General features: G+C 53.2%; 9 protein-coding genes and 1 non-coding gene across 10 annotated transcripts; 2 read left to right on the top strand and 8 right to left on the bottom strand.

The window, feature by feature from the left end:
• Positions 1–393: 393 nt before the first annotated feature.
• On the bottom strand, positions 394–3252 carry PV07_07716 (uncharacterized protein; the record flags this gene model as incomplete). The annotated part of the gene is made up of 1 exon (XM_016394823.1): positions 394–3252. The coding sequence occupies one exon, from the start codon at positions 3250–3252 to the stop codon at positions 394–396; it is 2859 nt and encodes a 952-aa protein (XP_016248242.1).
• A 1165-nt stretch (positions 3253–4417) lies between these two features.
• PV07_07717 (uncharacterized protein) lies at positions 4418–5145 on the bottom strand (the record flags this gene model as incomplete). The annotated part of the gene is made up of 2 exons (XM_016394824.1): positions 4418–4984; positions 5050–5145. 2 exons carry the CDS (start codon positions 5143–5145, stop codon positions 4418–4420), a joined length of 663 nt encoding a protein of 220 aa, XP_016248243.1.
• A 258-nt stretch (positions 5146–5403) lies between these two features.
• On the bottom strand, positions 5404–6681 carry PV07_07718 (uncharacterized protein). Its single transcript, XM_016394825.1, has 2 exons — positions 6363–6681; positions 5404–6309 (listed from the first exon to the last, which is right to left on the bottom strand). Exons 1-2 carry the CDS (start codon positions 6368–6370, stop codon positions 5532–5534), a joined length of 786 nt encoding a protein of 261 aa, XP_016248244.1. The 5' UTR covers positions 6371–6681; the 3' UTR covers positions 5404–5531.
• A 39-nt stretch (positions 6682–6720) lies between these two features.
• PV07_07719 (uncharacterized protein) lies at positions 6721–9716 on the bottom strand. The gene is made up of 7 exons (XM_016394826.1): positions 9393–9716; positions 8893–9332; positions 8702–8837; positions 8136–8649; positions 7893–8036; positions 7757–7791; positions 6721–7702 (listed from the first exon to the last, which is right to left on the bottom strand). Exons 1-7 carry the CDS (start codon positions 9476–9478, stop codon positions 7411–7413), a joined length of 1647 nt encoding a protein of 548 aa, XP_016248245.1. The 5' UTR covers positions 9479–9716; the 3' UTR covers positions 6721–7410.
• An 827-nt stretch (positions 9717–10543) lies between these two features.
• Positions 10544–13023, bottom strand: PV07_07720 (uncharacterized protein). Its single transcript, XM_016394827.1, has one exon. It carries the CDS (start codon positions 12829–12831, stop codon positions 10723–10725), a length of 2109 nt encoding a protein of 702 aa, XP_016248246.1. The 5' UTR covers positions 12832–13023; the 3' UTR covers positions 10544–10722.
• Positions 13024–13586: 563 nt separating this feature from the next.
• Positions 13587–13702, top strand: PV07_07721. The gene has a single exon (XR_001622146.1). It is a non-coding gene; the product is annotated as a 5S ribosomal RNA (ribosomal RNA).
• An 84-nt stretch (positions 13703–13786) lies between these two features.
• PV07_07722 (uncharacterized protein) lies at positions 13787–15739 on the bottom strand (the record flags this gene model as incomplete). The annotated part of the gene is made up of 2 exons (XM_016394828.1): positions 13787–15523; positions 15585–15739. 2 exons carry the CDS (start codon positions 15737–15739, stop codon positions 13924–13926), a joined length of 1755 nt encoding a protein of 584 aa, XP_016248247.1. The 3' UTR covers positions 13787–13923.
• Positions 15740–18441: 2702 nt separating this feature from the next.
• On the top strand, positions 18442–20181 carry PV07_07723 (uncharacterized protein). Its single transcript, XM_016394829.1, has 3 exons — positions 18442–18959; positions 19103–19494; positions 19663–20181. The coding sequence occupies exons 1-3, from the start codon at positions 18696–18698 to the stop codon at positions 19868–19870; spliced, it is 864 nt and encodes a 287-aa protein (XP_016248248.1). The 5' UTR covers positions 18442–18695; the 3' UTR covers positions 19871–20181.
• A 347-nt stretch (positions 20182–20528) lies between these two features.
• On the bottom strand, positions 20529–23460 carry PV07_07724 (uncharacterized protein). The gene is made up of 4 exons (XM_016394830.1): positions 22311–23460; positions 21992–22205; positions 21484–21878; positions 20529–21417 (listed from the first exon to the last, which is right to left on the bottom strand). The coding sequence occupies exons 1-4, from the start codon at positions 22371–22373 to the stop codon at positions 20905–20907; spliced, it is 1185 nt and encodes a 394-aa protein (XP_016248249.1). The 5' UTR covers positions 22374–23460; the 3' UTR covers positions 20529–20904.
• Positions 23461–23557: 97 nt separating this feature from the next.
• On the bottom strand, positions 23558–26192 carry PV07_07725 (uncharacterized protein). The gene is made up of 4 exons (XM_016394831.1): positions 25298–26192; positions 25039–25245; positions 24892–24984; positions 23558–24836 (listed from the first exon to the last, which is right to left on the bottom strand). The coding sequence occupies exons 1-4, from the start codon at positions 25482–25484 to the stop codon at positions 23722–23724; spliced, it is 1602 nt and encodes a 533-aa protein (XP_016248250.1). The 5' UTR covers positions 25485–26192; the 3' UTR covers positions 23558–23721.
• Between the last annotated feature and the right edge of the window lie 149 nt (positions 26193–26341).

The raw sequence follows: 26341 nt of genomic DNA on the forward strand, positions 1-26341 counted from the left end.
GTAGTAGGTAGGGAGGTAGGTAGTAGGTAGGGAGGTAGGTAGTAGGTAGGGAGGTAGGTAGTAGGTAGGGAGGTAGGTAGTAGGTAGGGAGGTAGATATAGAAGCTCCGGGACGGGGAGTAAATCAGAGGCTGGTGAATAAGGGTGTCGATCACGGACGAGATTACTGGTGCTTGCATGCCACGAAATGGTGAAGTGACAAGAGATCAGATATAACGGGCTGGTGGATTTACACCCTTTGTACTATAAAGGTGACTGGGAGCAAAAATTCGTGGACCTTTCGATCCTCGAGTCCGAGAGGTTTGTTTTTGATCGTAGGCTTGCAATTTCTGTCTCGAATACATCATAAGTCCCAAAAGCCCAGGTTTCCAACATCTGACACGACGCTCTCTGTTTAATCTTCCCAGGGATTCTCCTCTACATCGGCCTCCTTCTCCAGATCCCTGCTGATCTCAATGTGCTCTACCTTTCCAAGCTCTTTGGCGGCTTGACGATCTTCCTCGATCAACTCAATTGCGAGCTCGATATCGCCTGCGGCCATTCCCGCATAGACGTTCAGACGAGCTAGCTCGTTCGCATCGTCTCTGCCGAAGCCCATAGCTTTCAGCGCCTTGACGCACTCGTCAACTGACTTGCTTGAAAATGGCGCCGGTGGAGAGGCCCCTGAGCGACCGCGAGGACGAGTGAAAGCTGGTGGGCACGGGGAAAGGATCGAAGACGAACGAGAGACAGTACTGGCTGCCGGCGCTGGTGGCGAGATTACAGCAGCCGGAGGCGGTGCAGGTAGGGTCGGAGGTGATGGTACGGAGGTAGCATTGACGTTTGGTGGTCCTACCCTAATAATTTCTGGAGGGGAAGCGCGAAGAAATTGTGGTACTGATGGTGGAGATCCAGCTGAGGGAGAATGCATGTTTTGGTCTGCGATTGGCTGCGTCCTATTCAATGGCCGCGTTGGTCTCTGAAGCGGGACAATAGGTGGTCTTGTACCCGGGGGTACTGGACGGTTGAACGTAGTGGGAGGTGCGGGTCCAGATTTTGACTCGTCGGAAAATGGATTGCGCAAGGGATAGTAGGTCAGGCTAGAGTTCGCGGCCGTGCTGCGATTGTTCTTCAAATAGTTCTCCCAGGAACTGTACCTAGGGTTATGGTACGGAGCAGTATCACGAGGTTTGTAACGATCAGTATGATGAAGGGTGTGGCTCCGTTGTGGTAGAGGTCCAGTAAAGGCTGGATTGACTCGAGTATTCAGAAAGCCTACCTTGGACGCAGACAAGTCTGGCTGCGATCGTTGGGGTCGCGGTTGCAGGACGGGAATGTGTGCGAGAGGATCGAATGGTCCAGTAAGTCTCGCTGAGGGGTTGGTGCTACTGACTGTCTGGGACTTTCTGGGAAAGACCGGTCCGCGAGAGTATGTCATGGCATCAGGGCTGCTAGTCCGTTGTGAAAGACCGCCAGTAAATGAGCCTCGACCTCCCCCTAGCAGCCACTGCGGGAGATCTTTGGACATATTGCTAGTGTCAGCCGTGGTATCGAACCCTTTCTTGGTGCGATCCTCACGCTTTGGCTCGGGCTGTTGCTCAGGCTTTGGCTCAGGCCACGCGCCGGGGAGTGGCACAGGAGGCCACTTGGGGACATCTTGAGTGCCAGGAGCCTTTATTTTGCCTGCTACTTCTGTCTGTGGCGCAGGGGCAGGCTCATCTTCATCTTCGACTGTGGGCTTCTTGTAGACGTCGGTCTTCTTAGGGACTTGTGGGACCAGTGGCCACATCGGACTGCTCCAACGGCTGTAACTATAGTTTTGCTTCGAGTCGAGATTGGCTCGAGGGTTTGCACGTGATTGCTCTTCAAATTGGCCAATGCTGGGATAGCGAGACAGGGCGGATGTAGTGCTCAAGCCGCGTTGGTAGCTACTGGATGATCCAGACTTGCTGTGCAATCCGCTGACACTGACGGCTTTGCGGAGAGACGGTAGGGGCGGATATCGGGTCAGAACATCGGAATCAGATGGCTGCGAGTCAATAATGGAGTTTCCAACAGACTGGACTGGTGCACCAGGCACGTAACGAGCGAACAAGGGTGGTAAGGGAATCTTCGACGAGGGATAGGGACTGTGATGTGGTTGTTGAGCGTCTGTTGGAAGTACAGACGAAGGTTGGCTTGATGCCTGGACTTCTGAAGAGGAGCTGCGTCTCTTCAGGGCCTCGGGTACCGCATGGTTCAGCTTCATGTGAGGCGGTTCTGTAGGCGTTGCGTCGACGAAGCTGACTCTCTTTTCAGAGGGATCAACATCAGATTCAAGCTTGTCTTCTCCCCTGGGATTCTCGGTTGTACTGGAGGGGCAGGAGGATTCCCGGATTTCTGAACTAGAGGCGGCTCCATTAGCCATGCCAACTCCCACCCTTCTGTTCTTTTCTAGTTCCTCGTCCACAAGTGTTGCCAAAAGATCAAGCCCGAATTCGCCCGCTTCTTTCAGAATGTTCTTAAACCCACACAAGACATTCTCTACAGGGGTCGTATCAGCCTCTGCAGTCTTTTCTGCAAGCTTTCGCAGGCCCTCCGCTGTGGATTCGAGAAAGTCGGCCAAAGGCTCTAGGTGAGATTCAAGGCGGGCAAGCGGACTCGCAGGGGCCTTGTCCGTCTGTGTCGAAGTCTCACTGTCACCAGAGATGACTGGTTGTGCGGCGGGGCAGTGACCAGTCTTGCTCTCATTGCTCGTGGTAGTGTCCGAAACCTGAGCTGACTGAAGTGTTACAGTGGGACTTCTGTCCAGTGTGTCCTGGTCGACTGCTTTGTTGAGAGTGAACCTGGATGAGGATGCCTTGTGTGGACTGGAAACTCTTGTACTTGGACGTGACGGCGACGGAGACTCTCGATCCCGTAGTTTCTTCCTGGTATATGCCTCATGGTCTCTCCACACAGCCAGACTCCCACTAGTGTGCCGGATGTCAAAGATGTGCACCAGTCGGTTTTCCTTGGCCTCTCTTGCAGCTCTCACCGGGGCCAAGTCTAGAACGAGGGAAGGGACATGGGTGGCTGAGGGAGGTACAGGCTCTTCCAGGCGCTGTTGCAGCTCGAAGGAACTCCCGACGGTGATAAGCTCACCGTCATCGAGGTCGATGTAGGAAAGGACGGCATCAGGCTGGCTATGGATGGTGCTGTCATACTGTGAGGCGGTAATCTGGACGAGTCCCGGAGGAGACGTAGGGCCGTTCAGGTCGCGGATGCCAAAGGCCGGGAGATCGAGATTGGCCATGACGGACGCGTGGAGACGAGTTGGGCGGCTATCGCTGAGATATTAGAAAGTACATAGGAGGACCGATAGATGCGTGAGAGACAGACAGAGAGACGGAGAGAGCGAGCATGAAGAACAAGGCTGCTGCTCGAAGTCCAGGCAGCGACCAAACCAAGTTGCACGAACAACGCAGCCAAGGCCAGACGCCGCAGTTACCCCGCACTGCAGTGGCATACCTGCGAATCCACCAATGACGATTGTTGCATCACCCACTTGCTGTGGCTCTGATTGGGTCCCGTCCAAAGACTGGATGCATAGGCTTCCTTTGCCGTCTTACACACTAGACCCCTTCCCTCAAGGAGAACTATTCGTCCAGTAGCATGAAGGATACGGATATGGCGCACGTATCGATCAGCACTGTCTTGTCAAAGATCGCCTGCCGGACCGGCTCTGATCTCCCATGTGCCACAAGCTACGGCCACTCCTCTGACTGACCATGCGTATATGCTCCGTAAGACCACCGACCGACTTCATCCACGAAGTGTAAAATGGTAATAGCGTGTCTGTCCCATCCCCAAATAGTCGCTTTATAAGTTTTGCCAAAGGTCGCTCATCCCTTTCACAAGCGCTTCAGAAAACAACCGGGGAATATGGGACATAATGTGCCGTCACTTTCCGTATTTGCCCCCATTTGAGAATACAGGCAAAGAAATGCTTGTCGTGACATGTGCACCCTCGTGATGCAGCTGCCATCATGCTATGGTGTAGGATCCATATCGTCCTCGTGTCAAAGGTTGGCGCATAGGTTGCCACTGACCTTTGCTAGTGCTGGTTTGGACATAAAGTTGCGGTCTGATCAGCAACGACCAATTCATACAGCCGGGAAGTGGTTATCCATTGTCTGCCGAGCCCCTGGTGCGAGCTGAGCCTTGTTCTCATGTGAAGGAATCTGAGATCAAGCCAGCGCTGACATGCTGAGTCTCCACGGCGGCGCCGCTTCAGTCGTCCTGATCTGCAGAGCTTCAGCAACCGCACATGTTGCGTGTTGCGATCTGAAGTGGAAATCGCCCATGCGAGCTTCACACGTTGACAGTGTGAGATCGAGGTCTGCGGCTGTTCTCCCATGTTCCAAAATACGTCTTCACATTTCTGCCCTTCGAGCGGAGCAGTATCGTACCAGAGGTCATCACTGCTTGTTTCTCTCCGCCGCCTCCTGCACCTGTAGCCTCTCGACCAACTTCTGCCTCATGAAGTCCGTCAAGCCCAGGATCCCATCGTTCGTGCATATGCGGTACGTCCCACTGGGCTGATACCCTCCGTGGCCGTCGACAAAGTCCCCGCGCCCATCGACTTCGACGCTGCCGAAAATATCCTCCGGCTCCGCAATGCGTCCAAAGTCCGGGATGCGTCGCTGGTCCGAGACGTGCACCCAGCCTCCCCGGCCCGCGCTGCCGTGGCCGCCCTGGTCGCTGGCCCCGGAAGAGCCGGTCTGCTGGCGGCGCGCGGTCTGGAATAGCGAGGAGCCGGATGAAGATATCATCACCGCGGCTTGCGACTGGACCTCGGGGTCGGAGGAGGCGTTCTCGCCGATGACCGCGTGCAGTATAGGGAGGAATCTGGGGTTTTCGGTAAAGGATCGAGGCGTGGGCGGGACTTGTGACGAGGTACCAATGGCGAGGGAAAGCGTAGGGGGATCCGTGGGGAGGAGAGACAGGATATGGGAGGAAGGGTTTTGAGGATCCTTAAAAACATACTACTCAATCACTCAAGTTAGTGCTGAAGAAGTTCGAGCTTGCACGGGAGATATGTAGAACTTACTATGTGAGGGTTATTGCTCAACGTCGACACGGCCCGCAGCTGCACAAATAGTCGCGGTGCGCGCCGCAGTACCTGTCTTCCTGTCGCTATATTCATATTGTCCTGTAATCAGTCTGCAAGCAACACCAAGAGGGACGTAGAAGTGCGGGTGTTGGTTCACATTTTGGGGAGATTCCCAAATTATTTTGACGGAGAGCTCTGAAGCTTGCTTGAATGACGTCTTCAGTTGATAATTACGAGGTGCGCTAAGGTTCAGCCTTGCACTCCTCAGCCTTACTTCTCACAGGTGCATGACACCTATTCATTAACCCTAGGGCTAGGGCTAGGGCTAGGGCTAGGGTTAGGGTTTAGGAGTATCGAGTATTGATCTCATTATAGCTAGCTATCCTGTTGCAAACCCCTTTGGATTTTGGGGCTGGCTTCCTTCGCATCTCACTTCACACCTCAATTGCAGGTCTTCGCCCGCTTCCTTCGGTTTTCTCCTACTTCTTGACGGGCATCCCGATTTTCGCGATTTCCTTCCCGTCGACCCAGGTGTCGACCTTGTTCGGGTAGAAACACAGCATGCCGAGGATGCCGGCACTCTCTTGCGTCGGGTTCTTGTACCACCAGGCCACGTCCTTGACTTCCTTGCCGTTGATCACGGCATTGTAGTAGCTGGCCTCTCCTTTGTACGGGCACCCCGTGTGCGTGTCGCTCGGGGTGAGATATTCCCAGTTGATTGCCGTCCGAGGCAGATACCAGCGAGCCGGGAAATTGGTCTCCCAGAGGGACATGACGCCGCCCTCGGAGCCGGTGTCGGCGAGACGTACGCCGTCGATCTCCACGCGCACTTGTCGTCCCGAAGGAAGGAGGTCGACTCTGTGGTAGGGGTCTTTGGGGTGATAGAGGACCTGGACCTGCTCCTCGTACCAAGCGTCGAGGGCCTTGAAATCGATTTTCACGTAGCCCACCAGTTCGGAGTTGAACGAGTCCGGGACGATGAGTGAAGGCACCGATTTGTTGCCGACGCTGAGGGTCGAGGTTGAAGAGTTGATGCCAGAGATCGGCTTGTCGTCTGCAAACTTTGCGGCGTCGAGGAAGTCGGACTTCGGGATCCAGTACATGGGATAGTATCCATTCTCCCACACTAGCTTGGCGGCAGTGGTGTCAAAGATGTATTTGCCATTGAGGACCCCCCGGACGCGCTTCTCAGTCCCAACGATCTTGGGTCGAGACTCTGGGTTGGGACTGAAGAGTTTGGAACCAAGTTCTGCTAGGCTGCGGACGTGTTAGTAAAATGCCCGAAGAACAAGGAAACGTGTTTCACTTACTCGGACATTGTTCTTGTGGGATTGGCGAGGGGCTTTGGCGAAAGGTGGTTGCGGGCGAGTTGGATACGTGTAATAGATCGGAACGCCAGTTCTGCTGTGGGCTGATGGTCGTAGATGAGAATTGACAGACGGAGCGTCCTCCTAGATATATCTGTTTGCTTGTTCTAGGCTTGCGGTTGACGTTGAAGATGTCTTGAGAAGAAACCTAGAATGACAAACCGACTTTCTGGATGCCGTAGCTGGTCTAAAGAGGCAAGAAATTGGTGGCCTCTGTTATACGCGCTGTCAACCACGTCTAGAAGTTGATCACTAATAGCTGCATTGCACACCGTGACTAGGGACGAGGGACCCCTCATGTGTGCTGACACAATGATAAATGCCATTAATCTGCGGGGGTTACGGGCGTGAACTAACCTCCGCAACACATGCTACATAATTGCTTGCCAATGGCCTTGAGGTTATAGCTAAATCCCGCGACCAGCGCTGCATAGATATGTCATCAGCCCGAATCTTCAGTCGCGGATTCGCCCAAAACACTTGTCCCTCTGAGTTAAAGGTAGGTGGATGATGGCATCACGGCTGCGTCCAGCATCCCAAGAACTTTCCTATTCGGGCGAATGGCGTCCCTGGAACTGCGAAGCCTCGCCTCTGCATTGGAGTTTTATTCGGTAGTCTTTTTGAACGCTGGCGCCCAGGAGAGCCATTTCTTGTCCCCTAGGAAAGCATCTCAATCTGCACAGGTTCTCATCGAACAAGGAATAACACGCACTTCGTTTGTATGTGCGCAGACTCACTCTGTAAATGGGAAATGGGAAAATGCAACTCTGGCAACGCCTGTATTCTCCTAGTCTCGAACCAGCCGAAGCCCATAAAGCGGATATTCGAGGCCCGGGATCTCTTTCTCCAGCATAAACCACCGTGCACCGTGATAGGCGCATTCAACCCCCGTCCGCGTAGTTCATCATAAGGCTGTGCCCCTATTCTGGCAACTGACCATCGGCGAAATCAAACACAAACCGCAGTCCTCGTACTGGGTAATTTTATCTCTTTACGCATTTTCGTGGTGCGTCCCTTTCTCCGAGACGTATTCGGTCTGGCTCCGAGTGCTGATGACGCTGCCTCGGCGCGCCGCGCTGCTCAGTCGTCGCTGGTGCTCACCCGTCTCCTCGTAGTCGATCAGGACTTCTCCACGCTTGCCATAGCGGTGGGGCTCATGCTTAGCAGTCCACACGGCCGTGAAGATGTTCTTCGTCTTGTGGAAGATCGTATCCATTTCCTCAAGAGAACGATAGGCGGTTTCTGGGTAGAAGAAGTATACGACTGGGACCATAGCCGCGTTGCTGGAGATTCAGGTTAGTTTGACATCAACCAAGCGCAGAACTCATTGTGCTCACATAACCGCGAATACCAGATAGGTTTTCCATTTGATCTGTACATACATCTGTTAGCCTGGGCAAATTCTTCAGTGGTCCCTGTAAAAGTATCTTGTCTTTCTGGGGACAGAAAGTCTTGGATGAAGCAGATACGTACCGAGCTGAAGCTAACGGGGGTGATCATGACCACCATAAAGTTGAAAACCCAATTGGCAGACGTAGACAACGCCGAAGATGGTGCACGGATTTTCAGTGGCACGATCTCACTGGGGTACAGCCAGGTCATTCCCAGCCATCCGACCTGTAGATCGAGGTTAGCGTATATCATCGCAGAGCTCAAAGCGGTCTTTAACGTCCTTTGCGAAGCGCATGGGGTATTTGTCGAGGGAAGAGTACTCACAGCAAAAAAGGTGTTGAAGATGAACAGAAACATTGCAGCGACTATTCCTGGGCCTTTGCCTCCAATGTTGGTCATAACCGCGAGGACTATCATTGAAGCCGACTGACCCACGGCGCCAAACAACATAAGCTTTCGACGGCCGACTTTCTCGATGATGAAGACCGCAATCCATGATGCCAGGAAGTATTCCGTGCCGTTACAAGCTGCCAGAATGCGGGATATGAAAGGCGAAAGACCGATTTCGTTTTGATAGATCGTCGCGGCGTAATAAGTGATCAAATTGATGCCAGATACTTGCTGCATGACTTGATTGACGTATGCGAGAGCAACACGGTGTAAATGTCGGTTCTCATCCATGGTGAACAGGTCGCGGAATGTTGCCTTCTCTTGTTCAAGTACTGTGTCCTTGATTGCAGCAAATTCGGAAAGAATGAGTTTGTCATCGGCCGGCTTGTCGGAGAGGGCTGCAAGCACCTGGGTAGCCTCTTCCTCTCTGCCTTTGAGGATAAGCCATCTGCAGGATATTAGCCTGGAAGTAAGAGTATTGGGAGTATTGAGGGTGGTACCTTGGAGACTCGGGTAGCTCAAGGATGAAGCAAAGGATGATCAGAGCAAAAACGATCTGGAAGGCGATAGGGAACCGCCACGAAGCTTGGTTTTGAATGAATGAACAGCCTACGTCAACCCAATAACTGAGGCAGACTTCGCGGGTGTAAGTATATAGAATTGGAAAGACAAGAAGGGGAAATATGCTTACTGCCTCCTGTGATTAGGGCGCCCTCGACCATGACGAGCTGGCCCCTCCGATGTGACTTTGAGCATTCAGACTGCCACGTTGGAACCGTAGAAGTGTTGAGACCGTTTCCCATTCCTGTAATGATCCGTCCAACGATCAAGTGTGGGAGGCTGAAGGCCGACGCCTGAAGGGTGGCGCCCACGACCATGATCGAGGAGCCGAGGAAGATGGTTTTGCGTCGGCCCAGGATGTCGCCGAGCCAGATGCAGGCAATGGCGCCGCAGAAACAGCCGACGTTGTAGCAGGCGATCGAGATGCCCTGGATGGTGGATTTGTGGTTGGCTTGACTCTGGGTCAGGCCTCGCAGGCCTTCCTTGGTCGTGTCGATCTCCGGGAAAACAGACGTAAAGGCCGGGAGCGTCAACAGCCCTCCCATGACGCCTTGGTCATAGCCAAACAGCCTGGCGAAAGTGTTAGTCGAGACTTGAAAAGGCTTCGGGTTGTGCGGCATGCATGCTCACAGAAAATCGATCCCGGCAATGACACCAATGGCGATGTTGAGCCGGAGGCCGCGAAAGCCCAAGTAGCGCTTGTTGAACAGCTTCATGGTGCACGACTTTGTGAATAGAATCGAGAAGCTATTTTGATGGGAGACAGAAGAGTAGGAGGTCGGTGGAAAATGCTGTTCTTATAATGGTTGTATCTCGACCGCAGGACAACGACACTAGGATCGGAACAGCAAAACCGCGACTGCGGAAGACAGAAAGACGTTGGAGCCCCGGGGTATAGTCCCAGGCAAGAAAGATGCAGCAGTTGCTCCATATTTCCTCCCTCGTAATGTTGCATCGATGGAGACCGTCTTGCAGTAAATGCGGAGAAAAGGTCCTTCGAGTCGCTGCATCATGGATCGCCGCATTGAATAGAGCGCCCATTCGGATTACCCAAAGGGGCCTTCCTCATGATGTCGGTGGCGTGCCGGGCCGGGATCTGATTGAATCCCCAGGTACGGCAGATCCATGTCGAGGTGCCAATTGGTTCATGGAGAATTGCCCCCTTACGAACTGGCGTAATGTGGGACGTCGCACACAAATCTGGATTCTCCAACCCGAAATATGCGATCTGCGTCGTATGCCTGTGGGCTATAGCTTAGGATAAGTATTTGATAGTTGTAGGAAAACAACAAAAGGATATATATGATTGCTGGAAACCTGGCGCTCTGCGAGACTGGCGTGACAGGCTAGAGATGCACCCCTCCCATTTTGGATGATAGAGAGTGTTGGACTGACTGCACGTAGGAGAATGCGACAACAAGTCTCCGCGTCCTTGATACCAGGGTTCCATTGGGAGTCTGGACCAGGGTGTAAGCTACTGGACAATCCGTCGCGTGATGGAGAAGGACGCAGCGAGGTCGGTATGGGTGGCCGATGCTTTGCCGTTCCCCATGGGACATGAATAATAGAACCCCAGAATTCCTTCTAGAAGAACTCTCAGCTTACAGGGATCCGTTAAGCTGTGGTTTCATCAGCTCCGGACTTCCTAGATAGGAAATTCCGTCCTCGGTGCCATGTATGTAGGACGTCAGGCCAGCCTTGCCTGCATTATTAGCGGCTACTCTGAACATTTGAGGCCCACGTAGCTTATCAGGAGACATGGAGGGATTGAAGATGCGTTAGGGGGTTATCCTGTGCTCTTCAGCCGGGCCTGATGCATTCGAGCGGTCCTGCGTGCCCTTGGTATTGAAGAATCCTTACGCAAATGCTATGGCGCTTATCCAAGCAGACTGTATTGTTGCTCAAGCAAACAAGCTCAGATATTCGGCTTGTGGACGTAGTCTGCAAGCTTTTAAAGCTCTCAGCTGCGTGCAGCAGCCTGTTCCAGAAGCCATTCGACCGTCAGACCAATATCTTCCGTTGCCTCCAAAATCCGAATGATCTTGGACCGGCCGCTTCCACTGTCCATGCCATCTTTGTCGATTCCACGCAAGTCTCGAACCTCAATCCCTCCACCGGGACAGATATTCAAGGACAAGAAAATGAATGGGATCTTCTGTACTCTTCTAAGCGGCCCGCGCATTGGGATGTACACATCAAGCCTTGCCTTCGAAATATCAGAGAGCACATCCATGTTCACGTCAATGGGCAACGGCTGGTCGGGATCCAGCCCACCGTTCGGTTTGGCGAGATCATCGAGGTCGGAGCCGGGAGACTTCTTGTTCGTTCGCTTCAAGGGTCGCCGAGTGACTTCTGAGCTCTGCATTCCGTTGGATTGGGTCGTCCTTAAAGGGCTGGCCTGTTGGGCACTATCCTCATACTCAACTAAGCTCCGCAGAATACCCCAGACGACGGCATACTGCCGCAAAACAGGCAATACGGCCGCAACTTGTTTGGGATGGTTGAATTTCAGGTGCCTCACAGGATAACACCATAGAGGCGGGGCGTGCTGGGAGGACTGTAGGGCATACGAATGCCGTCGCATTCGACCTGAGGCTTTGTCATCGGGAATTGGTAAGACTCTAAGCCATCTCTCTTGTCTGACGCCATTGACACCGGCACCGTTGAAGTGCTTTTGCAACGCCGCTTGATATGTTAAGGCCAACTCCTGCTTTATATCCACCATAGCAATCTCCACATTCAAGTTGGCAGCTACGTTGATGGGGAGGTAAATCTCTGGCTCCAGGGTGCATGAGAAATGCATATCCAGGACGCCTGAGACCACGTCTGTCGGCTTGTCTGCGGCTGCATCATCTGCCTCCACCTTAGTTAATGGATCTGAGCCCACCGAATCCTGTCCAGGGTCTTGCCAGTCCGGCTTCCATTTCTCGTTCTCAACATCCAGCATCGCCTCTGGATCCTCGATCAGAACTCGGTCCGAGACCCATTGCTTTGTGATCGCAGTCGAGGGTAGACCAGGCTCACAGGATATTCGTGCCGTGTAGAGGTTTGTGGCATCGTCAATCATATCATTGTAAACGGCTTCGGGTTTTTGACTTGGTTCGTCTGGAGAGGTCCAGTAGTCCAGAGCCAGGCCCAATCTGGGCTTTCGGTCCATAACAGGTCTACCGACAGCACCCTGTCGCAGGTGTTGCCGAGAAGCCCGCCCCTTGAACCTCTCCTTCTCAGCATTCCAGATCGTTTGGAACGCATTGTAGAGGTCTCCCACGGCGTTAAAGCAGGGCGTTCCACTCTCGATTCTATCGAGTTGGCTGAGGTACTGTAGATTCGCTGCAAAGGCATCAAGAGACCTCCATCTTGGCGCTTCGTCGACAGCGGCGAGATTTTGCAGATTACCCTTGATAACCTGGGTGCCGTGTTCTTGGAATTGAGGCTCCTCGTTGTCGGACACGCCGTCCGATATATTCAGTTTGAGACTCACGTCTCTAACGTCGTCTCTGCCACCCGCTTCGAAGTTGATCTCGAGGTCAACACAGTTTCCCGCAATCGTCAGATTGTCATCGTCCCATAGAGTGGTGAAACCTTGCAACTGTGCTATTCTCTCCACCCCATTGCGCGTTATCCCGTGCCCGCCAACCCGACTCTTGAGCAAACCCACAACCAGCTCCGCTCTATGCAGTCGCTCGACCTCCGGGTTTACAGGGGGATGAGCAGGTCTAACGGGCCCGCCGGGTAGAGCTGTGCTGATGCCCAGTCCCTCCGCACCACTCCCCAAAGGTGTAAGTCCTGTAGTGCCCAGAGAGTTGATGAGAGCGGCGGCGGGCGAGTTGAGAGCAAGCAGATCGTCATGAACGGCAGTTGCGGCTAGGGGTGTGGAACTGGGTTGCGAGGAGACACTGACATGATGTCCGTGCGCTGAGGCTGGAGTCTTGACGGCCGGAGATTTGTAGGCGAGGGGACGATTCGAGTTGCCCGAGGTGCCTGGTCGAGGGGAGGCCATGAGCCTGTTCGGAGGGGAGAGCTGCGGCTTGGGGGTGGAAATGTTCTGGGATTTAGTTGGTGTCGCCATGGTTATGGGTCTGACGTCTCATGGCTGCACTCGCCTGGCATTGCACACGTCGACACGACGCGGTCTGGCAATATTTCAGACGCGTAACACCGGGATCGTTGGCGACTAGGGTTAGGGTTAGGGTTTCTCAAGCACAGTAAGCAGGTCGACTGTCTTCTCCTTCTGTGTCGCAGGTTGGTGAATGTCTTCGTGGGTAGTGTTGAGTATGAGACAGGCTTCATGTTGTCTAATTCGTCTGGGATCAAGAAGTAACGAATTCAATTGAGGCAACTCTTCCGACCAGCCTCGTCGGTCCTACTCCGCACTTTGTAGCTAGCCTCATCTTTGTATTCGTCCTTTCTTTACAATACATCCAGGAGAAAGAAGGACAATGCTTCATCATATAGCCCAGCTCGCACTAAAATAGATCTGGAAGAACATCTCTGCGCTTGGACGCCGTACCAAGGTGACCATGTAAATTATCTCCATGGATGAACGGGCTGAGAAAGTGTCAATACGAAGTTCACCCTCAACAACCTCATGAGATAGGTAGTTGCGCTACTGGAGTTGGCGTGACCTCTAGCCCTAGTGTTCAGTCTCCGTCTGAGAGATCTTGGACAATGAAATGATCGATCCTACCCTCGGCGGTTGCATATATATACGTATATATTTGTATGTTTACCACGCGGTCTCTGTTGACGCCTTCGAAGCAAAAGCATTAGGAAACATAATGGTCTACAGATATATATATTGTATTCAAACATAGTCTTCCGCAATCGACCATAGGATATGGAAAGCAGGGCTTCCCGTTCGCTCAGCCGTACTTAAGCCATATGCCGGTCAGTTAGTACTATCGTGGGTGACCAGATGGGAATCCTGACTGTTGATTGTTTTTTGCATTTTTACAGTTTTTGGTCCTGGTTCCCTGTTCATGGAAAGCCTTTGTATTGGAAGTCTTTAGAGACTATCAAGTGTTGACGGAGTTTGAATACTCTCTAATTTTTGTCAAGGCCAAGATGACATCTTGGTAATACACCTTACCATGACGGGTATTTCATCCTTTTGTGTATCATCCCTGCCAGCACACTCTCGTTCTCTCAATACTTAGATCCTCTATGCAACATTCGGGATACTGTTGTGTGAACCCTTGGTCGGTGCTCCATTGGTGTCGTTGCTAAACGTGGTCGGTTTGACACCGTTGGCTTGCTTGATCGCAGGATCTGAACTCATGCCATTATGAGTACCATTAAACTTCATGTTTTTGATCCCATCATAACCTTTAATGCCTGTCGATTTCTCTAGTCGCTGAGCAAGGTCCTCGCTGACTTCACGGAAGATGGCAATCTGCCTCTTCAAGATCTCTTTGTTCGGGCAAACTTCCATCTTGCCAGTAACATTGTTAATGAAACGTTGTCGTGCAGGCTCATCGAAAACTTTCTCCCATAGGGCGCGTGGGCCGTTGAAGTCTTCGGGTCGGATCTGAGAAAGGAAGGAGATGGCATGGCCTTGGAAATGACCATGAGTCTTATCGTAATCGACGCTTCGTTCGCGGAATTGGATGGGGTCGATGGAAGAGAGATAATTCATACGACCACCTTGATTGTAGAATGCCATGGGGCCATCTCGTTGGAAGTTTCCGTATTTGTAGGCTGTGCGGGCAGTGTTGATGGGGAGTTGTTGGTAGTTTGCACCCACACGGTGGCGGTGAGTGTCTGGGTATGAGAAGAGACGGGATTGCAAGACTGGATCGGCCGAAGGTTCGATACCGGGAGGCATGTGGGAAGGGCTGAATGCCGCCTGCTCGACTTCGGCAAAGTAATTGACGCAATTCTCGTTCAGTGTAAACTCGCCCACTTTACGCAAGGGGAATTGTTTCTGAGGCCACACGTGGGTTAAGTCAAAGACATTGATGCCTTGCTTCGCCCAGACCTCTTCGGCCTGCTTGGGAGTCATGGTTTGGATCTCCACTGACCACTTAGGGTAGTCGCCACGTTGGATGGCCTCGTATAGATCCTTCTGGGAGTGATCTGGAGACTTGGTGGCAGACTCTTCCTGGGTCAGGAACTTCGTGCCCTGCATAGACTTCATATGAATCTGGCAATAGACCCAGTCGCCGTTCTTTTTCACGAGCTTCAGAGAGTGGCCGGAATAGCCGTGCATGAAGCGAAGACCATCAGGGATACCCCGGTCACTCATCAGGATCATAACCTGATGAACGCTCTCGGGATTGTTTGATAGATAGTCCCAGAACATGGTTGAGTCGTCGGCGTGGGTCAAATGCGTGGAGGGATGTCTCTTTTGCGTATGGATGAAATGAGGGAATTTGGCGGGGTCTCTCAAGAAAAAGACCGGAGTATTGTTGGCGACCAAGTCCCAGTTACCCTCTTCAGTCCTGAATTTGACTGCGAAGCCTCGAGGGTCTCGGGCACAATCATGCGAGCCAGCCTCGCCACCGACGGTAGAGAATCGGACGGTGACTGGGCATTTCTTGCCTTTGGTGCTCCAAATGTCGAGGCACGTCAGGTCATCGGCAGGGTTGGTACACTCGAAGAAACCGTGGGCACCGCTGCCCTTTGCATGGACAACACGCTCTGGGATCCGCTCTCTGTCGAAGTGGGAAATGAGGTCGATTAGGTGGAAGTCTTGGAGGAGGAGGGGGCCACTCTCGCCCGCTCGTTGAGCTTCATAGGGATGAGCCACGGGTACACCATTGCTGTGACGGAGTCAGGCAACTGTTCAGAAAGCTATGGCAAGGAGATGTTGGTTTCACTGACCTGGTGGCGTAGATGGTTTGCTTGGAGTCCATCTGGCGGTCCTGCTCGTATGAATTGAACTGGTGGGCGACATGTGCCGCAAAGGAAGTATCGTTTGCCATGGTAGATTTGAGGACTTCAATAGGAGCTTGAATGATCCTCTGGACTGCCTCCATGAAGAAATTGCAAGCTCAGGCAGAGAATCCTCTCTTATATAGTTGGAGCGACACAGTCAGACAAGCGATGGGAGGCGGTATCACAAATAACTATTCCCGAGGACGCAATCGACAGATCGGCCTTGAACGGAGTGCATTGGAATAGGTTTGATAGGACAGAGGGCAGCAGCGGAGGGCGGCGAGGTGGAGGCCATGGATACCAAAGAAGAGCATTCGAGCGAATGAGGCGATCAAGGGTGTGAAGAGTCGAGGATGCGAGGGTGCGTGTTCGTGTCTCGAAGTCCATTGATGACGTCCACGACAGGAAAAACTTGAACTACCTTGATATCATATTTCCCCTCCGAGCCTAGACGCAGCCATCCCTGCTCGATTCTAGCAAATCTCCTCAACTCTGCTCTTTGCACGACTCTTCTCTCAGGGTCGTCAGGATCTGAATATATCGCCCCTTCAGATGGACCATCGAAACCTCCCCTACGCCTGCCGATGTTGGGAGCTGTCGATCAATGGCGGGACTCGCCTCAGCTTCTGGCCCAGCACTCTCCAACTTGACCATGCACGCTGAACATCCCCGCAAAAAACAAGCAGTAGTCATCTCTCCCGTCGATATCCGACTGCCACTCACAGAGACGCCTTTAGCCATCGTTCTCGACCCCGAAAAGCCTCTTCGCTCATTGGCGGAATGGCCACATTGCTGCAAGAGCGAAAGAAAAATATGGATAACCGAACGTGACAAATGAGGCAGCTCAGGACGACGCTTGACTCCAACAGGCTGCTACGTGCGAGCATGTATTTCCATTTGTCTTCATATTCGATTCTCGCTCACGCGTTTCTGGAAGTCGAGACCTTCCCAAAATTCCACGCCTGGCTCTGAATAATCGACCACATCTTGCCAGCTGCAGATGAAGTGTGGAATGGAATTGTCCGGCCTGTGCTTAGGTCGAGAGCGGTTGCAAAGGCTAATGACTAGTGGTCTCTGATGGGATATAGGGCGACAAAACACTGTGTCGACGGAGGTATCGGGACCTCGCAAGAGACGATGCGGTGGGCTACTGACAGAGAAGGAGGGTGCTGTCGACCACATGAGTGTTACAAATACTGTGAGAAGTGGGCAGTGACAGGTCCATTAAGAGAAGACCAGACAAAACATGAATCATGTAGACAAGTCAAGCCCAGTCTCGGGTTGTCTGGATCCATATATAGCATGCGATACCATTGATCCGCCCTGGCTTCGAATTGGTGTAGACTGGTGTCCATATAGAAAAGGGGTTGACTAACTCAAAGGTGATAGTGAACCAAGTCAAGAGGCTCATGTACGGTATACGATCAGTGATTGACACCTTGGCCGATGGGAACTGCTCAGTCCAAGACGGAGACGGATTCGCCCACATGCCTTGATCCATCTGAAAACCATTACCATCAACGTATAAGAGCTCGACCCAAGTCACTGACTCGGCATCAATGTCATCAGATATTCGGCCCTCGTTTGTACTTTTGCTCATCTTTTTCTGTCTCACAAAAGACCCCATTGGTTCATTGCGGCACGCTCCCAGAGCATGCCTACTCTGCAGAATCCTGACCTGATCGTTCCAGATAGAGTCCCAGCGCTTGGCACGTTACCTGCAAAGTCGTCTGAGAGTACTCCCCATCCACGAGGACACCTCGAACCATTTGATGCGGAATATTCTCAGAGCCCATCATGCCCATGCCAGGACGTTATGGCGCCAAGTTGCTCCGGCCTCCCCGCAAAGTTGGCTGGACTGGAAGGGTAGTGCGTTGAAAAAAATCACCATACGATCAGGACGGCCACCATGGACTACTTACCATACTCTTCCTCGGGTTTAGACCACGTTCCTGAGGTCTGTGTCATTGGGGAAGACGCAAGGAGACCATGTGTTCCAAAATTCATCCGCCAAAATTCATCCGCCAATCCTGTTGACAATGCATGCAGGTGACTATCTCGACCAACCAAAGAGCAAATTGCGCCGAGATTCAAGTCAGTTTCGAGCGACAGCCTCAGAGAAACTATGAACCCAACACAGACTCTTCCAGTGCTGAAACAATCATTCAAACTTTGATCCCCTTCTGCTGATAAATCCTTCTCAAGGAGCGGAACTGTGTCGATGCTTCAGGCCGAAGATGTCGCCCAAGGCCCCCCTTCTGGCCGTGGTCCGAAGTTCTCCTTGAGAGATGGCTACCGTATTTCGCCGCCGGCCTTGCGACCACGAGGCAGTGGGACATTCATTGGTCTGATCCCTTCAGATGCGGAAACGAAGAGGCTAAACGTCGTCTCCTTGGAGGCTCCCGATGTCGACGTTGAGAAATCGGATGCGAAAGACGAACACTAACATACATGTTCGACAGAGCGCAACGAGGCTCGGATCCGACCCAGCGACCAAGAAACCAGCACGGGGGAAAGACAGAGACTCCGTATATGTGGCCTTGGAGGGGTGGCACGGCCAAACACGGCGTTCCAACATCGGCCACTTTCCCACAATCCACCCTGCCACTCCAGCTCCGTGCTCCAACTCCCCCACCAGTCTCGCCCTGGGTCGGCACTTCCACAAACCACGGTCGAACCAAGGGCTCGTCGTGGGGGATTTCCTGAGGGGGGGTTGATCGCGCCGACAACGTGCCGACGAACCACACCATGACATTTTGTTTGGATTGAGGGGAACGATTGCCCTTCCAAACACCGTGGGGCCCTGGATGACCGTGTGGTGGTTGTGAGATGAGGTTGCGCAATGGACATCTTTCTCTCTTTCTCTCCTCTCTGGTTTTTATTTCTTCCCTTTTGCTTGGTTGGATCTGATCTCCTTCTTTTGAGACTCTCCATATTTGCCCCAAAAGCTTTCTTGTTCTGGCCATCGGTGCTCTTGTTGGATTAGAATATACCTACCAGTCTACACAAAACGACGGGGGAAAAAAAGGAAAAGAAATACTCTAGATCCAGCAGAAAATGGGGAAAGCAACACACATCATCCGCTTCGTTGCGAGCGAGGATAACCGCGTCCACCTGGGCCAGTTGGTCGACACCTCTCGGGATGTTGGTCTGGACAGCGTCGAGGGCAAGGAAATCAAAGCCTACCTGATCAACGGCTCGATATTCGCGCCCGAGGTCACCGACCACGTCTACACGGTCAAGCAGCTGCTGAGCCCCGTGTCGATGGAGGACTGCAACTACATCCGGTGTCTGGGGCTGAACTATATGGATCATGCAAAGGTCAGTCAAGTCATTCACTCAGTTTTCCCTTTTCCTATGCATCACCCGCAGACACGGCGAGAGATCCCAATTCCCCCCCGCCCTCCACCACCCCTGACTACAACCTAGAGATACTGACAAGTGGGATATTGGGGGATATGCAGGAAGCCAACATGGCCCTCCCCAAGGCGCCCATCCTGTTCACCAAGCCGCGCACTGCGCTGGCCGACCCCTACCCGGCCGCGATCCCGATCCCCAAGGCCGCGCAGGACGGCACGTCCGACTACGAGGCCGAGCTGTGCGTCGTGATCGGCAAGACCGGCCGGGACATCCCCGAGGAGAAGGCGCTCGACTACGTGCTGGGGTACACGTGCAGCAACGACGTGTCGGCGCGGACGATGCAGATGTTGACCACGCAGTGGTCGTTCTCCAAGGGCCTGGACGGGAGCTGTCCGCTGGGGCCCGTGCTGGTGACCAAGGACGCGATCGCCGACCCGCAGGGCCTGAAGATCAAGGCGATATACAACGGGCAGGTCGTGCAGGACGGGAACACGAAGTATGTCTCTTGCACTTCTCCTCACGGGTTGCGTTTCTACACGACGCTGTCCTCCCTATGACGCGAAATCCCCTCCCGTCTATCCCCGGCGTATTAGGCATCTGTCCTCTATCTTCCGTCCGTGTGTCGTACCATTACTGACACGTCGTCCGTGCGACAACCTCACAGGGACATGATCTTCCCCATCGCCAAGCAAATCAGCTACCTCTCGCAAGGCACGACGCTCGAGGCCGGCACCATCTTCCTGACCGGCACGCCCGCCGGCATCGGCTTCTTCCGCAGCCCGCGCGTGGTGCTGGAGCACGGCGGCGACATCCGGGTCGAGATCGAGAAGATCGGCACCCTGGTCAACAAGGTGCGGTACGAGGAGTGGTAGACGGTCGACTCGGACGGAAGCTTTGTTGGTGCTGCTCCTGGGGGCCCAGGGCTAGGCCTGTTTGCGCGTTGTGCCTTAGATGGAGGTTCCCCCAAAACACTAAGCATATATGAATCGTGCGTGATCACCATACAGCTTATTCATACATATATGCTCTCCGTGAAAAGCGGCCGGGCAAGGAAGCCGGAGCAGAAGCCCTGGTATCGCTGGATCAGCCAGTGCAGACACATACACTGGATACAATGGATACATGGACACAGAGTACTGAACTTGGCCAGCCAGCCAGCAGGACACAAATATATTTATATGCATACACACAAACACACGCACGCACGCACACATTTGGGCTTGATAAGGGTAGCAGTCATTTCCAGCATCTCGCGCCGAATATAGAAAGCACATTCGTTGTAGGCATATCCCTCGAGCCTAAGTCAATATACGGACTCAGACGTAAATAACACTTCCGTCTATGCTGTCTCTCTAGAAACACATGCATGTATATATATATACGGGTACGAAGAATCTGAAGCAGCGCGTTGTCTCCCAAGCCCCGACGTAAAAAGAGACAACCATAGTAATCCTGACCGAGGATCTGACTCGTGCAGAACACAGGATTGCATCTGGGAAGGGAAGGGGAAACGACAGAGGTTTTAGAGTGTTATTATTCAACTTGTTTCGTTCGTCTGTAGCATGTCGCCGCATGATTCATCACAGTACAGCACAAGCAGCATACCTACCTACCCATGCACACCATGTTCTCGCCAAACGTAAGCAATTCCGTAGTACCCCGTCGGACGTCCCCAGCGACCACATACGCCTGGTTGTGAGCTTGGTCGATGTCTCAGTGAGTCGGCTCCCGAGACCTACCATATATTCATGAGCACCACCTGTCGGCACACCTTTTCCTCCTATCCTCCTGTTGTTCCCTCAGGTGCATTGCATGGACACGAGTCCCTAATTTTCACGTCTTCACCAGAAATCTCTCCTGGTCACATGCTCTCTTCAATGGTTGCACAATCTATCTGTTTCGCCTTCTACTCCAAGAACGTCTGCGGCACCTCGGGTCCCCAGACCGCCAGTCCCTCGTGCTCCGCGGGCCCATATCCGATGGGCGTGTCCTCGTTGACGAGATCCCCATCAGCGTAATGCTCGACCATGAACCCCGTGACGTCCCACCAGTAGTCGAAGATCTGGGACCCCAGAATATGTCGCCCGACGCCCCAGACTGGTTCATATTTCTTCTCTTCGAGCCATTGATGACCCAGGAGCTGAGTGTCAAAGTCGTGCACTTCATACGAGGAGTGGTGCACGTGTTTCTCCTTGCCGGGAACGGTGGTGGTCATGAAAAAGGTATGGTGGTCGACACATTTCTGGCCGCGGTCAATGGAGCCGAAGAGGGCGACTTCCTTGCGTCCCGGCTTGCCGGTGGCAGGGTCGATGGAATCTTGGGGCACGTAAAGGATGTCGCTGGGGTAGATGTTGAAGTGGCGAGTGTACCAGTCCATCTGAGCGGGGAAGTTGTCGACGTTGATGCCGAAATGGCCCAGCTGATAGAGAAACAAAGGGTCAACTCCAGGCTCGATCGATCATGCAGATTGCATGGTGCCACTTACCTTGTGGACAGCGGCCGGTCCAGGCTCAAATCTCTGGAAAGCCTTTGCTCTGGGCTTATCCGTCTCATCATTCACCAGCAGTTTACCAGGCTTCTGCCTTTCCTCCTTGATCTCTGCTTGTCCATAAACAAAACTCACGTTGAAGCCCTCTGGATCGGCGATCGTGACGATATATCCGCCTCCGGGGGCATCTGTCATCTCTTCGATGCCGTTCGTGAGGACTGTGGCACCAGGGAGCTTCAACACCTTTTCGAGTTCTTCTTTGGACTCGACTTCAAAGGCACCCCCCAGGAACTTCTTGGGACCTTGGCGGGCGTAGTAGACGTATTGGTCGGGGCCGTAGCCACGGAACCAGCGCTCGTTCTCGCCCTTCTTGACCACGTGCATACCGAAATCTGAAAGAAAAGGAGGGTCAGTAAGCTTGTTAAATCGACGTCGAAGAAAGGGCCTGGAAGTAGAGTAGAGCGTCGACTCAAGCAACCCCCCAAAATTCTCATCGAGTACTCACCTCTCAGAAACGTCGTGATCTTGTTCAGGTCGGGATGCTGATATCGCATGTGGCTCAACTTTGTGATTCTGACCTGCTTGGAGAGGTCGATGCCGCGTTTCTTCTGCCACTCACGCTTGCTCTCCGCGTCTGGGCCTTGTGCGTCGACATCGCGAACGGAGGCGCCCCGATTGGGGCTTGGTCCGCGCGATATGGCACCGTTGGTGGATGTTGGCTGTAGGGGCAAGCAGGGTCAGAAGTTGTTGGAGTGGGGGAGGAAGTTCAGTGTGTGACAGGAAGCCACGGAAGGCAATGATGGTGGTGGCGATGATTCTCCTACCTTGTCGCCGTTCTTCAACGCCTCCTCAGTGATGTTATGCTTTAGCTCCTCGAGTTTGTTCATTGTGGCCTTTTTGGGAGTTTCTGTCACCGACGTCTCAAAGTGGGAATGAGTGGGGAGTGTCTTTCAGCTGGATTCGAATCTGTGGCTCCCTGTTGTTTAAAGGCGGTAATATGGGGATGGTCGGTCAAGTCAAAAGCAGTTGTTTGTTCAGGTGGCTTGCTATTTAATTTGGTGTTGATATCGGCAATGGGGGGAAGGCACGAATAAGCTTGTAGAGGCTGTGCCCAGTCGATGTCGAGGGGAGAAGAGAGTAACGACGCAACAACTGGCTGAATACCAATATGTGTCAAGTCCAATGAAGGAACGCTTTATCGGACACTGGAGGGTATATGGGTTTTCTAAGTGCAGTGAAGAGCGTTGAGAAAGATGACGCTGAAGCCGTTGCGAGGCCACTTAAAACAACCTGAGCCACGACGACACAAACATCCCATTTAACCAAAACTACCCCACAGTGTCCGCGAAGATAGTCCGCACGGTAAGAGGAAGCCAACGGGGGCCCAGGCCATCATCCATTCGAGCCCTGTCCAAGGGAAAGTCGTTCTGAGCAGCCCCATCCACGACGCTGATCCCCAAAGCCCAATGGAGCATATCCAGAGCGAGCTCCTTGTGGTGTGGTGCGTGTGGCACATCCTGCACCTCCTCGCCTCGTACGAATTTGACCGTCCAAGACCGTCCCCGCAGTCCGCAGACTCCAGTGCATCATCATAAAAGCTCCGCCTCTTCGCCCGCTCGCCACGATCGCATCGTTGTCGGGCTTTCCCCCACGGGTTTCCTGGGCTGGCCGGTTGAATCAAAGTCGGAGGTGTTGGTGGATCGTGAGGAAGAGGTATCTGTCAGCACCCGCGGTCCTGATTCCGTTGCGTGCAAGATCTGGTCGATTGCGATCATCCAACACACGAAAAAATGTGCCCCACGATCTGCCGAAATTGTAGCGAGAGCATCAATGTGGGGTCGCTCGCTGAGGGTGAGAGGGCTGGTGGGACATCATCATGGCGAGGCCGTGAAGTGAACGAGTTGACCAATCCTCAGCCCTCTTCAGGCAGCCCGAGTCTGACAGGCGTCCTGGTGGTGGTCGGTTCAAGTCTGGTGTTTGGTTGTCTGACAGTTGGATGATCTCGAGGGGAGATGGTAGGTGGTGCAACAAGTCACATGACCAGCACCCACCTGCAGCCTTGCGAATGATACTGACAGCCTTGCAATCCATACGTCAACTCGAGCTGCTTCTGCATCGGTCCAGTACTTTTGCATTGTCATATATACACATTATATATTAACATCACGCTTCATCCTGCAATCTACGTCCACATCCGATGTCCCTTCATTGCTGTCCGTCGTTACGCCGACACGGTCAGTAGCTCGTGCTCTGCAGTGTTGTGAACGGTCCAACGGTGCCCAAGCTCGGAATCCGACCTAACAAGAATTCAAGCATTCTGTAAGCGGCAGAGGGAGCATACTGTGGGATCATGTGGCCAGAAAGTTCAACCGTGGCTAGGGTCAATCCTCGTTCGGTATGCCACTTGCCCATAAAGCCCGAACCAGCAGTCGAGCCCAGTTCGAAGTCGAACTCGGTGTAGTATGGGACGTACATGTCCCCGAAGCGTGATGGAGGAGCCGAGAAACCTTGAGCACCATTCCACGTCATGTTCTGGATGGCTAGCAGAGTGCCGTTGTACAGCAGGATCATGTCAAGAATGCCGTGCCCGATGATGACCCGGTCAGCGCTCTCAATCACTCCAGGAAGGACGCTCAGAGCAGACGGCGGCGAGTTATCCGTGTTGTTGACAAACACGTCCACGTCGGTGCATTCAAGCCACTCCTGCTGCGGAGCGTGGATGGCCTTCTGCACGTCACTGCGGTTGAAGTAGATCGACGCTCCCTGAGGCACATAGTCGAAAGAGCCGGGGAAACCAAGCACGTCCCACAGCAGTGGACATGTCGTCGCCACTTGGTAGATATCAAAACAGGGGTTGATGGCTGATGCAGCGAAGAAGACCGCATCGAAGGTATCGCATGAGTCATCGCTGAGATCGGCGTTCGGTGGGGTCGGCAAGGGTCCCTTGGGAGGGAACACTAGATTCTCCTCCATGAAAGCAGTATATCCGCAAGCATCAGACATGTTATGTAGTTGTTGGACAAAGGTAGCGTTGAGGTCGAGCAACGGAAGCCAATAGTCGACAAACGCAGTCACCGGAATATGTTCTTGCACCACATCGTAGCTCAAGCTCGGGTCATAGATCATAATCGAGCTTATGTTGTAGAATTCGGTGTCATTCGCGTTGAACATGGCGTCGGCGATGTAAGGCACATAGTAGCCCGCATAGGATTCGCCTGCGATATAGACCGTGTAGCCCTGCATCGAGAAAAGCTCGACAAAGTTCTTGAAGAAGCCGAGGAACTGCGAGGCTACATCTTTCTCGGACGTTGCCGTCGGGGTGCCCTGGGTGAAGCCAGTGCCAACGGGTTCTACACCAAGATTAGATCGCCACTCTTAACGTCGATCGCCGGGTGTGAAACTCACGCTCAACCCAAACCACGTTCGTCAGATTTGTCCACGACCATTGATTGCGCACTGGTTTGAATGTGCCGTATTGCCACAGGAAAGGTCCGTTCTCTACCAACGACTGTTAAAAGGGAGACTCAAGGCCGAACTTCCAATTCCACTCACCTTGCAGGAAACCTTCCAAAGAGCTGCACCCAGGACCTCCATTCAACCAAATCAGGATCTCGTTGGTCGCATTTGGGTTCGACGAAGGGAAGAACCAGAAGTACAGCTCCGAAGCATTCTTTTCGCTGGAGATTGGCAGAAGGCCGGCATAGGATTCGCCCACGTCGAAATCCACGTCTGGAATTCCGGTGCCATTGACCGCATATTCTGTCCATGGGTCAGCCATGATCCCACTCTCACTTGAGTTGAGGAAACACACTTTTGGTCGCGTTATTCAAGAACTTGTGCGGTGCTGCCCGCTTTTCGAGCTCCGGCACGACAGGATGTGCGTGAGGCGCCGGGGCTCTCTTGAGCTGTGGGAGTTTCTTGCCCACATGCTGAGCGCTTCTGCGCGCTGAAGCGAGAGAAACCAGGCCCAAGGCCAAAGCAATGACGGAGAACTTCATGATTTCCAGCAGATGGACGGAGTGAAAGTCGCACCGGAAGCTGCGCGAAAGCACCAGGCGGGGGACCGACACAAATAAAGGAAAAAGCTCAGTGACCCTCAGAGCTCCTCTCTCCCCTCCAAGCTGGGGAGATTCTCGCTTGACAGGGCACCATGATGAAAGCTTTACCTGATGATCATGGATGTCGGTCTCCACCTCGTGGTAGCATCCATGGCATCCGCGGTGATACAGGATGGTGATTGAACGATAACAAGATCATGCAGCTTCCCGAGTCGCCAGGCGACGGCCAAAGCCGAAGTAAGGTTGTGCCACTGCTGCAGAGAGGCGTGTGGGAAGCGACATTGCAACGCTGTTTGAGAAGCGCCTGTGCAGAAGCAGCAGCTCAAGACCCAGTCTATGACGCGTGGGAGGCAAGGTACATGGGAGGGCGGCGAGGGGGGTAGGATGGAGGAAGGAGGATGGAGACGGCTGGAGACGATCTCTTGGAAGGATTTGTCTATCGCAGTGAATGATTCGTCCGGAGCGTGATCGTGTGCCTGTGTATAAGCTGATAACAACTCCCCTGCTCCCAGCATGTAACCTACCGAGCCGGATCCTTCTCCACCAGAGCTTTCGAGAATGCCTCGGTCGGCAAGCACTGCACTGGAGGTGATTCGACCACGGGCAAGATTGAATCCATCAGACAAAAGTACACCGGGGAAATCAGACTGATACCGCAACTGGGATGAGATGAAGAATCCCCCGTAGAATCAATCGAAGAGCCAAAGAGATGAGGGAGGTTCGACGGGCAATTTGGCAGCGAGATGCGCAATGATTTGGAAGATGGCCAGTGAAGTGCAGGAGAAGCAGAAGCAACG

Source organism: Cladophialophora immunda, assembly GCF_000835495.1.
Source record: "Cladophialophora immunda strain CBS 83496 unplaced genomic scaffold supercont1.4, whole genome shotgun sequence".
Lineage (NCBI taxonomy): Eukaryota > Fungi > Ascomycota > Eurotiomycetes > Chaetothyriales > Herpotrichiellaceae > Cladophialophora > Cladophialophora immunda.

What these genes read in the sequence shown, in the direction of transcription:
- PV07_07723 (XM_016394829.1), top strand. Translation starts at nt 18,696, where the DNA reads ATGGGGAAAGCAACACACATCATCCGCTTCGTTGCGAGCGAGGATAAC. An exon ending in ACTATATGGATCATGCAAAG is followed by an intron (nt 18,960 to 19,102) that starts GTCAGTCAAGTC and finishes GGGGATATGCAG; the next exon opens with GAAGCCAACATGGCCCTCCC. An exon ending in GTGCAGGACGGGAACACGAA is followed by an intron (nt 19,495 to 19,662) that starts GTATGTCTCTTG and finishes ACAACCTCACAG; the next exon opens with GGACATGATCTTCCCCATCG.
- PV07_07720 (XM_016394827.1), bottom strand. Translation starts at nt 12,831, where the DNA reads ATGGCGACACCAACTAAATCCCAGAACATTTCCACCCCCAAGCCGCAG.
- PV07_07724 (XM_016394830.1), bottom strand. Translation starts at nt 22,373, where the DNA reads ATGAACAAACTCGAGGAGCTAAAGCATAACATCACTGAGGAGGCGTTG. An exon ending in CGTTGAAGAACGGCGACAAG is followed by an intron (nt 22,206 to 22,310) that starts GTAGGAGAATCA and finishes TTGCCCCTACAG; the next exon opens with CCAACATCCACCAACGGTGC. An exon ending in GATCACGACGTTTCTGAGAG is followed by an intron (nt 21,879 to 21,991) that starts GTGAGTACTCGA and finishes CTTTTCTTTCAG; the next exon opens with ATTTCGGTATGCACGTGGTC.
- PV07_07719 (XM_016394826.1), bottom strand. Translation starts at nt 9,478, where the DNA reads ATGAAGCTGTTCAACAAGCGCTACTTGGGCTTTCGCGGCCTCCGGCTC. An exon ending in GAGCTACCCGAGTCTCCAAG is followed by an intron (nt 8,650 to 8,701) that starts GTACCACCCTCA and finishes AATATCCTGCAG; the next exon opens with ATGGCTTATCCTCAAAGGCA. An exon ending in CCCCCGTTAGCTTCAGCTCG is followed by an intron (nt 7,792 to 7,892) that starts GTACGTATCTGC and finishes ATGTATGTACAG; the next exon opens with ATCAAATGGAAAACCTATCT.
- PV07_07725 (XM_016394831.1), bottom strand. Translation starts at nt 25,484, where the DNA reads ATGAAGTTCTCCGTCATTGCTTTGGCCTTGGGCCTGGTTTCTCTCGCT. An exon ending in CTTGAATAACGCGACCAAAA is followed by an intron (nt 25,246 to 25,297) that starts GTGTGTTTCCTC and finishes ACCCATGGACAG; the next exon opens with AATATGCGGTCAATGGCACC. An exon ending in TTTGGAAGGTTTCCTGCAAG is followed by an intron (nt 24,985 to 25,038) that starts GTGAGTGGAATT and finishes AGTCGTTGGTAG; the next exon opens with AGAACGGACCTTTCCTGTGG.